General features: G+C 42.5%; 1 protein-coding gene across 1 annotated transcript in view; it reads right to left on the reverse strand.

The window, feature by feature from the left end:
- Nucleotides 1-14,791, reverse strand: part of Slc22a3 (solute carrier family 22 member 3) — an 88,032-nt gene that overhangs the window by 44,594 nt on the left and 28,647 nt on the right. Inside the window, exon 2 of the mRNA XM_028772746.1 lies at nucleotides 4,120-4,223. Within this exon, the coding sequence (XP_028628579.1) occupies nucleotides 4,120-4,223 (104 nt within the window). The remainder of the gene's footprint in view (nucleotides 1-4,119; nucleotides 4,224-14,791) is intronic.

Genomic DNA, 14,791 nt, shown 5'->3' on the forward strand with positions numbered 1-14,791 from the left:
AAGAAGAAGAAGAAGAAGAAGAAGAAGAAGAAGAAGAAGAAGAAGAAATGGAGTTCTAATATGAAAACTCGTTATAAGGTTCCTAATCTATGTGTTTGTATTGATTTTTTTCCTCATGAGTTATAGAACTTTAGTTAAACAGCTCAGACAAAGCGGCAGGGTACTATGATCAGTTTCTCTAGTCTGGCACAAATCAGTTCCCTGTAGTTGTGACAGATGACTGGTTTATGAGAGTTCATTATCAGTGACCCTTGAAAGCTTCATTCTCTGTCATTTTCCTTATAAATATCCACAACAACATTCTTACTTCTGCATTTGTGCACCAAGGGCAGAGATGGAAGCAGCCTTAATTTACCAATATGTTTTAAAAGTCAACTTTATTTTTTAAAAGCAGTTTTAGATTTGAGCAGAATTTAAACAGAAAAATACAGCGTTCCCACGGACCGCCTCTCTTTTCACACGTGCAGCTGATCCCCATCACTGCCACTGAGTCATGCACCTGTAACAGTTAACAAGCTAAAGGTGACACCATTACAGATATCACTGTAGACCCAAGTCTACGGTTCACACTAGGGTTTCAGGCCACAGACTTTCCCACTGTCTCCATACTTGGCAACTTTCTAGAATGTTCTATAGATGGAATCTTACAACATGGAGTCTTACAAATTGGCTTCTTGAACTTACCGATATAGGCTTAAGGCCTCGCTATCTTTTCAGGGTTCCTAACTTGTATCTTTTTAGTATGGAGTAATATCTCACGGTCTAGACATATCACGGATCATAAGTCCATTCACTTACTGCAGGACATCTTAGCTTCTCCAGATGCTGATAATTATACATAAATCTGCTGTAAGGTCCACACGAGAGTTTACATGTGGTTATATATTTTTAGCTTTGTTGAGTAAATACCCAAACTGTAATTTCTAGTCCTGTGCATTTAGTTCTGCAAGAAATTGACAAACCACCTTTTCCCCTTCTATGCCCTTATATGTCCCACCAGCAATGAACAACAGTTTCTGTGGTTCTACATGCTTGCTAATATATTATCCTGTATGTATTTGGTTTTAAAATTGTTATATGTACGAGTGTTTTGTCTGAGTGTATCTCTGCTCTATGTGTGTCCAGTGCCTGCAGAGGCCAGAAGAGGGCATCTGATCTCCTAGAACTGGAGTTACAGATGATTGTGAGCTGCCCCATGTGTACTGGGAATCGAACTTGTGCCCTCTGGAAGAACAGTCAGTGCTGTTAACCACAGAGCCATTTCTCTAACCTTTGCCCTGTGTTTTTGCATCTCTGTTTTTGAAAGCTAATGTTTTATTTTTCTTCTAATATGTTCACTGGTTTTGGCAGTAAGGCAAGGCTGACTTCATAGGGTAAGTTAGGATGTGCTTCCTTTATCTTTATCATCTGAAAGAAATAGAAGCAACTGGGTGTAACGTATTGTCTATGTGGTAGAATTTACCTGCCCCAAATCTGAACCTGGCACTTCCTGTTTGGGAAGGTTAATTATTGACTCTATTTATTTAATAGACATAGGCCTATTAAAATGATCTACTTCTTATGTGGGTTTGGGTGGGTTTTATCTCTCAAGGAGCAGGCCCGCATGATCTTGGCTGTCAAATCTGGGGCCATAAGGCCATTTCTATTATTCCTTTACTACCTTTTAAAGTCTATGGGATTTGAAGCCACTTTTAAGGCATCATTAATTTGAGTCCTATTTTTGTCTCTTAGTTGGCTTAGCTAAAAGGCTACTAGGACTTTCTTTGACTTTATTAATCTTCTCTATTGACTTACTGTTTTCAATTTGATTTTTTGTTCTAATCTATATTATTAATTTTCTTCTATTTACTTTGAATTTAATTTGGTCATCTTTGTTGTTGTTACTTAGTGTATAAACTTAAATGATGAGTTTTAGATAATCTTATGTTTCAGTAAACATATTAATGTTATAAGCCCTCTTCTGCATTGTTTTTCTGCACCCATAAAATCGGGTTAGTTGTTTTTTAATCTTCACTGGTTTTAAAATACTTTACATTTCTCTTGAGATCTCTTCTCTGTGTTAGCAGATGTACAATGCTTAATTTTTAAGTATTTTGGGGATTTCCAGGTTCCTGTTACAGATTTATGGTTTAATTCCTTGGAGACAAAGATTAAATGTGGTATGTCTTTCTATTCCCCTAATTTCATTAAAATCATTTTATAGCCCAAAATATTAACTTTATTAAGGTCTGTTATGTATTTGAGAAAAACCTGTATTTTGCTATTGGTGCCCAATATACCCAGTAGATTTGATGGTGCTGTTAAATTCAGTCGCATCTTGGTCGTAATATTCTGTTGGTTAGATTTTTACGTTTTAGATACCAAGTATTAGAGTGTCTGCAATGAGGGACTCATCTGTTTCTCCTATGGCGCCATCCTGCATTTTGACACTCTGTTGTTAAAGATTGTTGTGTGTTGTTGAATATTTATAATTAACTCTGTGTATTCCCTGTGAAGTTTGCCCTGCATGCTATTAATAGATGAGTTCTACTCTGGTTATTAGCATGGTTTATATTTCTCCATTCATTTACCATAAACAGAAACATGGTGTAATTTCTATTGATAGTCAGAATGAAAACCTGGCAGACTTAAAAGAGGTAAACAATCAGGAACCTGGGGCTAGAAAGACGGCTCCCCAGTGAAGAGCACCTGCTGTCCTTCCAGGGGACCTGGGTTCGAGTCTCAGCACCCACAACAGGGCTCACAACCATCTGTAACTACAGTTCCAGGGAATGTGGTGACTAAAGTCCCTTGGATTTTGCTTTTTTCTTCTGTCCATCCCTCCCTGCCTCCCTCCTTCCCTCCCTTTCTCTGCCCACCCACTTTCCCCTCCTTCCCTCCTTCCCTTCTTCCTTTCCTATACAATTGACTTATACCCTTGCCCATCTCCTAGGGCTTTCACTCTTAGAGCTGTTCACATGCTAAGCCTCCAACGCTCCAGCCATTCAGGTCAGGTTTTCATTACCCAGGAGTCTCTGCCCCACTAAGTGTTAGTTACTTGGGTCTGCCTCGCTCTCCAACTTGGGGAGCAGCAGTTTGTCCTGTGACCCCATATGTGGGAAGGGCTTCTCAGCTTGCTCAGCCTCAGGCTCACTATGTCTGAGTGATGACAACATAAAGTCCATAAGCTCCATACTTGGAAGTCCCTCATTCTCAGCCCCCACCACGCTGTCTCCTGACAGGTATATGTCTATTAAAGTACCTCTCATCCTGTCCTTAAGGAATACATATCACAGGCACACTCAGAGGAAGGGAAGACACACAAAGGTGGTCAGTGCTGCCAGGAGGCAGGGTGACTTACAGCTCCCTCTCTCAAGTCTGGCTCATTCACTCCAAAGGACTAACTCAGTTACAAGGGAAGATCCTCAGCTCCTGACTAGAGCTGGGTTCTCCTCCTACAAGGAGTTATCTTAGGAGATACGTTTATTGACGTTTTTTGATCATGCAGGATAAAATACATAAGCAAAACCCAATTTTAAAAACTAGTTGGCATGATGTTGCATGCCTACAACCCCAGCACTTGGGAGACAGGCAAGAGGATTGTGAGCTTGAGTCTCATTTCATAATTGGAAGAATGTGATTCAGTTCCAAACCGGAGCTGCTGAGGACAGAATTGAAATGTACATGAAAAAAATTAATTCTCATTCCGAAATAAAAAAAAATTCTGATAAAAAATCTCTTCAGAATTTTAACATAATCTACAGAACAAAAAACAAGAATTAAAGAAAAAAAATAAAAAAAATAAGTGAGCAAGATGTGGAGTGGCGGATTTCATGACTGAATTAAACAAACCCTAACTACTGGGCTGCTTTGACTAAACTAACTCCACCCTTCACCTGTCACCTGAGCCATGATGTCACTGCCCCCAAGGTCACAGATTTCACTGGGGTGCTTTCTGACCCACAAGGATACCTTCCCTACCAAGGAACAAGGAGAGGAAGTTTGAGAAGGAAAGAATTAGTCTAAGCAAACATTGTGGGTGGTGGAATAAGAAATTGAATGCAGTTGATAGAAAGGGTTTCTCCCCATACACAAGCAGCACAGAATAATAAAATACTCAGTTATCTTACCCATACCTACCTGTCCGCTGCATAGCCCAAGGTAAAAGCCCCAGCCAGGAAGCCAAGGTTCAGGATGGCTTGCGTGAGGTCCAACATCCAGGCATTGCTGCAGACAAGGTCAAACTGGGGAAATAAAGGAATACACATGAAGATATCTGGGGAGATTCATCTTCAAAACATGGGCTCTCAAATATATCAACCACCTGCCCAAGAGTTTAGTTTACATATGCCTCACACAAAGTTAGAAAATGGAGCACATGCGTGTTTATATACACTGTGTGTATTTTCGTAGTCAGTTTAAATGCTTGCAGGGGACTGGACTCCTAGTATACTATGAATAATGGCATCTTATAAGTGATGCTGTTAGGCTAATCTATTACATGTGAGTATGGAATGTCAGTACTATGATTTTCACCTGCCAATCATCAAGCCGAATGAGCTTTATACTTCTCCTTGCAGTGAGCTGTGCAGAAACCGACATTTAATTTTTAAGTTTTCTGGGACAATCTAACCCTGATATGTTAGAGAGGATTTTCATCATTAATTCAAGTTCTCAAAGGCATGATTCTAATTCTATAATCATATGTGTGGTTATCTGTTATAATTGCCCACTGGAGTTAGTCATGTAACAAACGCATCTAGAAAAATGTACAAAGTAACTCAGAAAGCAAACAGATTGTTACTAGAAAAGCCAACATCTTGCTTTAGAAAAGAAACAAGCATTGTCAGATATAAAATCCCACACAGTAGGATTTGCTTCAAACTTGCTGAGCTTTAAATAGCTGGGTTAGGCAGAGAAGGGACAGGCGCATGGCCCCTGGCAGGAGCAGCCCTCTTAACAAGGGGCAGCGGCTTCCTTTACATTGTCCCAAATTGTCTTTAAATCCACTTATTTTCTTGATTACAAAACTGGTTCTCTCTCTTACTCCTCCATAAGAGCAGCAGTCAGAAAGGGTTTTTATATACTGTATTTATATAGGATTAATTAAAAATAGATGCCTATTCACATTTTCTAAAATACTTGGAACGCCGCCTGGGCCAGATAATGCCTGCTTTTCTCTGCTCTCTGGATGCCAGGGACCAGTGACAAACGTTGCATTTCTCAGGCTCTTTTGCCAGTGTGGAGCTGCTTGGGTTTAGGGAGCTAACGTGAGCTCAGAAGAAAGGGCTCTGCTTCTGGTCTTGATACAGCTTCTGCTCCTATTCTGGCTATGACAACGGTGGCTGGAGGTCGGAGGCTGGAGGCTGGAAGTGTCATTCAGTGCTTATAGACCTGACCTAGCCACACGTGGGCAAAAGGATCTGACCCCACTGATTGAGGTGGGATAACCTACCTTAAATCTGGGCCACTCTTTCTGGTGGCACCTTTATAAAGGACATAGAAGATGGAAGCTTTCTCTCTGTGCCTGCTTGCCCTCACTCTCACTAGCAAGTCCATTTCTTCCCTGGCATTAGAGCCCCACCTCTTAGGTGTTCCAATACATACCATACTGATGGGGATGACAAAGTTGGCCATCAGTGTGGGCAGGGGCTCACTACCAAGACTGCAGTGCCTACCAGTTTTTATTCCTATTTTTCTAGTCCTTCCTAATTAGTTCAACATAATCCTTTTGTTAGGTCTATCTCTGCCTAATACATCTAGCTTGGTTTCTATTTTTATGACTGGGACCATGTTGGCTTGCAAAGGTACAAATTAAGTATCAACAACACATGTGTATTTAAACAAATGTACTGATGTACTTCTGTGTCTGTTAGATCTCTGATCTAACTGCCCCTCTTTTGCCCATAAATCAGACCACAGCCCTTCAGTTCCTGGACATTTGACAAGGAAGCCTCCTACACCGCGGCCTTCCAGTTTCTCCCTCTTTACAGCTCCCAGGGTCCAGCTCCCCCATGATAGCCCAGCCTGAGAGACCCTTCTATTGTAAATTTATTCTTTTGTCTACTGCCTTCCTCCATGTCAGAGGCCACACAGGCTATGCCACATGGAACCTCTTCCATCCCTCCTCTCAAAACCTGCAGGAGTCAGAAACTCCCTTTGAGCTAGGGATCTGAAGGCTGTCTGTGCAAGACATCAGCATGGTCAGCATGGTACTGTGAGGTGGTGCTTGCTCTCTGTGACGGCTAGTCTTGCCTGTCAAAATTGACTACATCTGGGATTAACTAAAACTCAAGCAGCTAGGTACACCAGTGAGAAATCCCTGATTGAATCATTTGAGTGGGCAGACTTACCCTAAATATGGATCTTTTCAGGTAGGAAGATCTTCCTTAAATCTGGGCCATGCCTTCTGGTGGCAGACTATATAAAGAACATGCAAGAAGGAAGTTCTTTGCCTGTTTGTCCTCACTCTCACTGGCAAGTTCATTCTTCACTGGCATTAGAGCCTGCCTCTTTGGGGTCCCAATACATCATGGAAGACCAGCCGAGACATTCAGCCTCATGAACTGAATACAGGATTCTTGGACTTTTCATCAAGAGACAGCCATTGTTGGAATAGTTGGACCACAGCATGTAAGCCTCTCTAGTAAATCTTTGTAGGAATAATTTATAGATAGAATGAAGAATATATATGTATATATTATGTATACATATATACATATATTAATCATATATATATTATTCATTCTATCTATAAACATGGAATATATGCATATATATGGAGAGTGGCAAATATATACATATATATATGTATATGTATATATAATATATATATGAATGAGATACATGTGTGTCTGTGTCTGTGTGTGTATATACATATTCATTCTATCAGTTCTGCTCCTCGAAAGAATCATAACAGCTCTCTCCAAATCCTCTCCCCCAGGGTCTCATCATGGCTGTCTATAGTTGTGAGCCTATAGATCTCCCAAAAGAGACCTTCTAAAGGGCAAGTCATTTTAGCCTTCCTTTCTATGAACTGCTTTCATTCTCATATTTTAAAAACTTACTAGTGTGTGGGCGGGGGTATGTGCACACATGCTAGGGGCACATGCATGCCAGGTGGAGATTAGAGGGTAACATCATGGAGTCAGTTCTCCCGTTTGATCTTGATTTGGGTTCCAGGGGTCGACCTCAGTTGGTTGGGTTTGCACAGCATGCATCTCTGCCTGCGGAGCCATCGCAACAGCCGAACCTACTCTGTTTTATACATTGTAACATACTGTTGCCAAACCTGAGGGGTGATGCTCTCTCCCTTCAAGAACATGCTGTCTCCAGTCGGTAAACTCTCCTAATCTTGGCAACTGAAGGGGGCCTCCTTTCAGGACCCCTATCACACTTATGATGGCTCTCCCTCCTAATGCTCTCCTACTTGAGGACTGGTCACTCTCAGTGCCTGTGGTCAGGATACAGTCTTTCCTAATGAGGCACATTTGAAAGTAACCTCTTACTAACCTCTTCCCACAAGGCTGATTTCTTTTGTTAAGTGTCAATAGTTTCCTGTATGGGAAACACTTCAGACTCAAGTGCTCCCTGTGACTGCTCACTGTGAGTAACACACTTCAGCATCCTGGGGTGGCCACTCCAAGCCTCTGGGTCCTCTCTGCATTCCCTACCTGCTGCTGTAATAGACAGCTGGGCTACATTTACTGTGTTTAAAGAAGGGGCAGCAGATAGTGGCACCTGGGGGCTGCATAGTCTAGTAGCTGTCCAGTAAATCACCAGGTGCGTTTGACAGTTCTGCAGGAGATCTAAACCCAACACTGATCATAGGTCATCTTAGATCACCAAATTTACTGACATTGTCATCAGAGACACAAACACATACATCTATCTCTTAAGACAACCTATGCAATTTCCTTTTCCAAAGTGTATATATCAGAAACATTTAAATATTCTTACCACTTATAAGTCTATGTATGACTGTCCTGTTACTTATTAATCTTCAAAGCTGTTTTAGACTAACAGAATGGCTCTCCTTGGCACGGCCGGAAAGTCAGTCTGATAAAAACTCTCAGGCAGCTCTCACAGAAGGCTGGAAAGACTACCTATGCCTCATTCTGCAGAAAGCATGGCTAATTTTAGGGAAATCACGTATTTATGAAGGATTTCCAACTAAGGCCTTTTTCTTCGAACTTCCCTGCTGTTAAAATTCAAATAGACATTATGTTGCTTTGAATTTAATGGTACAGGACCTGCATAAATTATTGGTATATGTGAAGGTCTGCAAATCTCCAAATTTTCTGAAAGCTAAAGCAACGGAAGTTTCCCGGTACACAAAGGTCAAATGTAAGGTTAAAAACAACCCAAATATTCGGAAGGCCTTGCTTGCTCCCCAAATCATGGGGGTAACAACAACAAACAAGTTATAAATGAAGCCACTCCTAATCAGCTCTGGGCCAGAAGGCAGGAGCCACCAATGGCAGCTTCAGCTTCATTGTTGGGTGTAGTATGCCCCTGCTATGTCTGGCACAGACCAAACCAATTGCACATCGATTTGCACAGACAAGTTCCATTCTAAATGAACAGCAAGGCACTAAAACAGAGCCATGCAATGATGAAAATATAATAATGAAGAAAACACTTTGGGTTGAAACTCCAATTCTTACCGTCATAATAAATACATCTTTAATAAGATCTGGTGGAACTGTGTAGAGATCACCATTTAATAATAGCAAGTTAATGTTTCCTTATATAAGATATGAACTGTTATAACAAGCTGCAGGTATAAAAATGAGTCACAGGCATCTCTAGCTAACTTGAAGTTGGCGACCTTGCCTTAATGCATTAAGCAGCTGAGGCTGGGGAGGAACACGGCGGATGTGCAGATCTACTTTATGTCTTTGTGAGCAGCTTGTTACACGTTTGAAAGCCAAGGGCAACTTATATGAAGCAAAAAATATGCCAGCTGAGATCTAAACGGAGTATCTAAATGGGAGAGATTCAGAGGAATGAGTGGCAGGCACAAGAGACACACTTACGCCAAGCTGGATTTAGATGAAAAGAAATGGCAATGAAGGCCACTTGGGGGCAGGCTGCAAGGCGGGCATCGTCGGGGATGGTTTGTACACACTCAGGTGGGGAGTCTGGTGCCGAACCAAAGTGAACATGCTTCACTTGCTGCTGGAAGGGCCTATGGTGATTGCCCAGAGGCCAGTGACAAAACTCAGTGCAAAGAGGCTCCCCAAGAGAAAGAGGTTCACAGAACCCACTGGTCCCCAATACCTTCTCTAAAGCTCATCACAGACACGGTCAATGCATTATTAACAAAAATGCAGTGATATGTAGAGATGTCTCACGTGTATGGCTTTTTTTTTTGTCTGAGCTTGTGACACTGGGAGAAATCCAAGTGTTAGCCTGATTTGACAACTTGCACGTCCCCTGGCAGGCTAACCTGTGCCCTCCCATCATGGAGGACACATGGCTCATCCCTCTGTTTTATTTCTTGGCAGTGAAGAAATGCAGTTACTCATCTTGATGTGTTTATAATTTCTCTAAATAGCAGGCTTCAAGGATGAAAGATGAAAGGCTCACAGTTCCTACTGGGGCTCGGGGAAGAGAAGTGATGGTTCTGGGGTCCAACGACCTGGAGGACTTGTCTCTGTCCTCTCTTCCAACTCTGGATCCTCTGGTGAGTTTTGTTAACCCTTTGTGCCCTATCATGTGCTGAGGAGATGAGATGAACAGAAGATTTAATCCAACGCCTGAGATGTGAGAATCCTTCATTAAAGGATGCTAATTACACCATGATCAGTGAACATGATGCCGATAATAACATGATTGATGGTTTCGCTGAGTGGATTTTGACACTGGGTGTGCCCTATGATTGCTTGGATTGACAGAAGGATGCATGAGCCCCACTACAGACCAGCTAAATCAGAATCTAACCCAGTATGTAACAGATGTGCGAAAGCTACCAACTACTGCACTGATTGATAGTGTCTGGCCTCAAATTTCATGTCAGCTAGAATCCAACCTTCTCTGGGAAACATCTGCAGATGTACTTGATTATAATGAAGCAACACTCGACCATGGTGTGCCCTAATCTAGGCATAGTTGTGCTTATAAACAATAATGGATATATATCTGTATACACACACACACACACACACACACACACACACACATACACATATGTATCAACCAAGAAAAACCAAGAACTGAGGAAACCCACAGAAGCCAAGAGAGATTGCAATGAAGCCTTTTGTGAGGGCTGCAGACAGGGAACACAGAGCATTCCTGTAGGGATACAATGGACATGAAAATGGACATGAACATCTGCAGACATGGCACGGCCCTGCACACCTGCACACACGGCACGGCCCTGCACACCCACAGACATGGCATGGCCTTTTCTATCTGCCCACAGTGTGGCCCTGCACACATTCACACAGCATGGCCACTGTAGTCATAGATATCATGCTCCTATAGACATCCTGGAGTGTAGACTTTTAGTGACCTAGTTTATTGTAAATTATTAGGACAATTCAAACTTCAGCTTCCCTTTTCTATTCTTTCTTTTTCCCTGGAAAACACCCTTTCCTTCCATTAATGAAGACTGAGGGATTGGGAGAAAAACTGGTCCATTGGGAGAAAAACTGGTCCAGTCTGTCCTGTAGTAGGGTCTGGTGAACAATTCAGTGTCTGATGAAGGACCGACACCCACATCTGACTGGGTCATGGAGACCCTGGACCCCTTCCAGCTTTCTGAGTAAGGATCAGATGCCTGGGCTCAGAGGGAGGTTTGTAACATCCTTAGCATCATGGACCACTAAAATGGGAGTCAGGATCCAGTGGGCAGTGCAGTTCTGGATGAACTGCTCTGAATCATCAATAGACTTCTTTCCATGGGATGCTCCCAAGCTTCCAGGACAGAATGCTTTGTAAAGTGCCTGCCACCTCCTGGATCTCCATCTTCTGGAAGAGCAGGGCTCTCTGCTTTACATGGCTGCACAGCAGGGTCTTCAGGGTCTGGGATTCCCTACAGGAAGTGCATCCACCTCCCCACCCCTCTGCTCTTCCCCTCACCCCATCCCACCTCCTCGACTGCACCTCCTTGAGACAAGGCCCCCCTTGCTCCTTCATCTGTTGCCAGGCTTTGGGGAGTTGTAGGACAAGGTTTCATTAGAGGACTGAAGCAAAGTCTCAGCAAAGCACTAGCTAGTGCAAGGACCTCATTTCGGATCTCCAGATCCCAGACAAAAAGCTGGGCATGGTGGTGTATGCTCATAATCCCAGGGCTGCAGAGATGGTCTTATCCTCTGTTGAGCCACAAGCATCCTTAAAACCATGCCCCTTTGCTCTCATTCATTTTTCTCTTTTCATTTTCCTTTCCAAAATTTCTCAGGGTTCACCTCTGAAGGGGGAAAGGGCAGGTCTTATTAAAAAGAAAAAAAATGTGGTAATGGAACTAAACAACAAGGACCAGAAGGCAGAAAACAAAGCACACCACCCTGAAATGTGAACATCTGGAGGACTTGATCCACTGCTGCATCGCAAGGGTCGGCTGTGTCCACACAGGCACCTGTATGGAGACACCCAGGCCTGTGTCAGCAGGCAGGATGCAGAGCACACTGGGTGGTGTGAACAGGTGGGACCTGGTTTAATGAGCCAAGAAACACTGCTATACACAACTAGAAACATGACAAGGGCAGTTAAAGTGACAGTGACAATTGTCGGCTCAAGTCCACTCCGAATGTGGGCAGTACCATCTCATGGGCTGGGGTCTCAAACTGAATAAAGAGAAATAATGGAGAAATCTAACTGAGCTTCAGCACCCCACCCCTGCCTCCTGACTGCAGATGCTTCGGGACCAGGATGCAAACTGACCAGCTATGCCACACCCCTCCCCCACCATGCCTTCCCACCCACTACAGACTCTTCCTTTTCAAACTATGAGACAAATTAAGTTCTTTCTCCCATGTTGCTTTCTGTCAGGCATTTGTCACAGCCTAAAGTAATCAATACAACATCCAGAGAGATAAATACTGACTGGTAGGGTCTGTGAGATGGCTCAGTGGATGAGGGTCCTTCCTGAGCCAACCTGATGGTCTCAGTCGGTTCCTCAGATGCTCACCACTCCCACACACCAATAAAAAGAAGAAACTAAAATCTTTTAGTTAAGAAAAAAAGAGGTTAATTTCTAATACCTAAGAGTCACAGAATCATGAATTTATAGGATTCTTTTCCCCAATTTTCAGATAAAAGACCCCAATGAAGAAATGATGAAGATTCTGAGGCATAGTAAGAAATTCGTCCTCTGTCCATGGGCCAGCACCTCTCGGAAGTTTTATCAGAAAGGGGAGCATGCGTGAGCAGAGCCGGGGGACCCTGCTCTGCTGCCACCCAATCTGTATGACATGAGGACCCACAGTGGAGAACTCAGTATAAGGGTTCCTCTACTCCTTGTCCAGGCTCCCTTCACTGTCAAACCCTGGGCTAATTTCCTGTTCATCTATGAGCTAATTTCCTGTTGTCTATCTGTTAACTTCCTGTTGTCTATCAGCTAACTTTCTGTTGATCTGTGATCTAATTTCCTGTTGGTCTATCAGCTAACTTTCTGTTGGTCTGTGATCTAATTTCCTGTTGGTCTACCAGCTAATTTCCTGTTGGTCTATCAGCTAACTTTCTATTGATCTGTCAACTAATCTCCTGTTGGTCTACCAGCTAATTTCCTGTTGGTGAACCCGTTTATGGTTCTATTCTAGTTCCTCTAGCTCAAACCTTCTGCGTTCTGATCCTGTATTGTGCATGTGCTAGGGGTGCACACTCTGTGTCAATCTGAATAAAGACTTCCTTTTTTTTCTAAGACAAATCAATTTGGGTGGAAATGAACACTTTGGTTTTTTGTAAAATAATACCTGTCTGATAATATTGCCCTGTTCCATACTTTAAAATCACATGAAAAATACTTTTAGACTACAGAAACATTTTTAAAAACAAATGTTCTGTGTTTTAAAGGAAAACAGAATAACTCCCGACATTGTGCGTACATACTCAGAGAATTTCAACTTTTCTTGATTTCACAGGATTGATTGGAAACATGATTGAATGAAATGTTATTGTCACCAGGGTGATACTGGAACTGTGGAGGTAAGAGTGTTCTAGAACTCTCTTTGCTTCCAAGGCCAACAGTTTGGCTTCATCATTGTCCCAGATTGGTGGACAAATTATGACTATTTTTTCTAACAAAGGACTTATTTTTCTTCATAGTTGTAAATTATATCTAAGGAAAGTAAGTGAATAAATTTACATTAAGACATTTTTCTGAAGTTCAATCACATTGGTATCCCAAACGGTTTATGTGGAAACTCTCAAGACAGTGTAGGATAACCCAAGTCTTAGGGCTTGAGACAATACACTCTAACTTATCTCTAACACAGTATTCATTTAAATCATACACAATACTCACTCATGTTTTTAACAATGTTCTCAGTCCCAGAGGCCACGGTCAGCTTGACTAGCAGAGAAGAGCTGGCTGCTGCTGTACTTAGTTCTGCTGTATTTCCACAGTATGCAAAGTTCAAAACCAGGGTACCTGGGTCTCTGATATGCTAAAAATCTCCTACATCAATGTTGTGAAAGGGGACCCACAGGAGATGTATTCATTAGAGACCAAATAATCCATCTGAAGTAATAGCTCCTACCTGGATCTTAAAGGAGTGACCCTCCCTAGGGCCATACAGATAAATGCTTGTTTACTCAGATAAGGTACTGATGACAGGCCAAAGAAATGATTCTATACAAGTTTGCCTCAGGGAGCCGGTGAGTGTATTGAGGTTATGATAGAAATAGGAGACATCTGCTGTGATCTAAGCTGGCTCTCACCTCAGAGGAATCACTACAGAAGATTCATGTCCTCACACTCAGTTCAAGACCCCTCCCAGAATGCCCTGACACATCCACCAAGCTCCCGGCCCAACTGTTCACTGCCTCAGCCTCAGAAGGCATATGTAGTATGTTCACATTGCTCTTTCCTTTCTGAGTCCCAGCTTCTCATGTCTGCAACATCAGTTTTCCATTGCTTCTCAAATCATTGTTCAGCGCCTTGGTAAAACACAGTCCCTGGGGTAGAGACCCCCCGCAAGCCCCCAGTCTTTGCAGATGCTAACATCACTTACCTCTGATGCTAAGCACTTAATTTTGACCACACATCATGTCTTTTCCAGAAAACTCTCAATTGTATAATTTTACTTGTGACTAAACTGATTCTCAGAACATGTCTGTGATTTAGGGGTGGAGGATACAAGGAGCCACCTGACAACACCATCACCAGTGTCCTAGAAAAATCTGACTTTTCCAAAATATGAAAAGTAGCCTTCAGAGTCAAAATCTTTGATCTTTTCCTGGCTTAACTTTGGTTTTTTTTTTAACTTCATAGAATGCTTAGTTTTTACTTTGACATCTGCTCTAGAATCTTCTTACATCAAATTAAAGAATACTGACTAATCATGTGACCTAATGACTTCTGTTAATGTGAACATGAGGGAGTGTCAGGTACAAACGTAATGGTCCCCGTTTGACTGAGATGATTACTATTAGAGACAAATCACGCAGTGAGAAGAGTTGGAGAGGAAACGAAAGTCTCTTCTCTGTAATTAGAGTCACCCAACAAATGACCACAGGAATAAAATCTGTTTCCTGACTCCAACAGAAAACCATTGGGCCATGCTCCAGTGTTTTTAGCACACCATGTGGATGGCTCCTCCTCCTCCTCCTCCTCCTCCTCCTCCTCCTCCTCCTCCTCCTCCTCCTT

This window comes from Grammomys surdaster, unplaced genomic scaffold, assembly GCF_004785775.1.
Source record: "Grammomys surdaster isolate TR1022 unplaced genomic scaffold, NIH_TR_1.0 218, whole genome shotgun sequence".
In the NCBI taxonomy this organism is placed as follows: Eukaryota; Metazoa; Chordata; class Mammalia; order Rodentia; family Muridae; genus Grammomys; species Grammomys surdaster.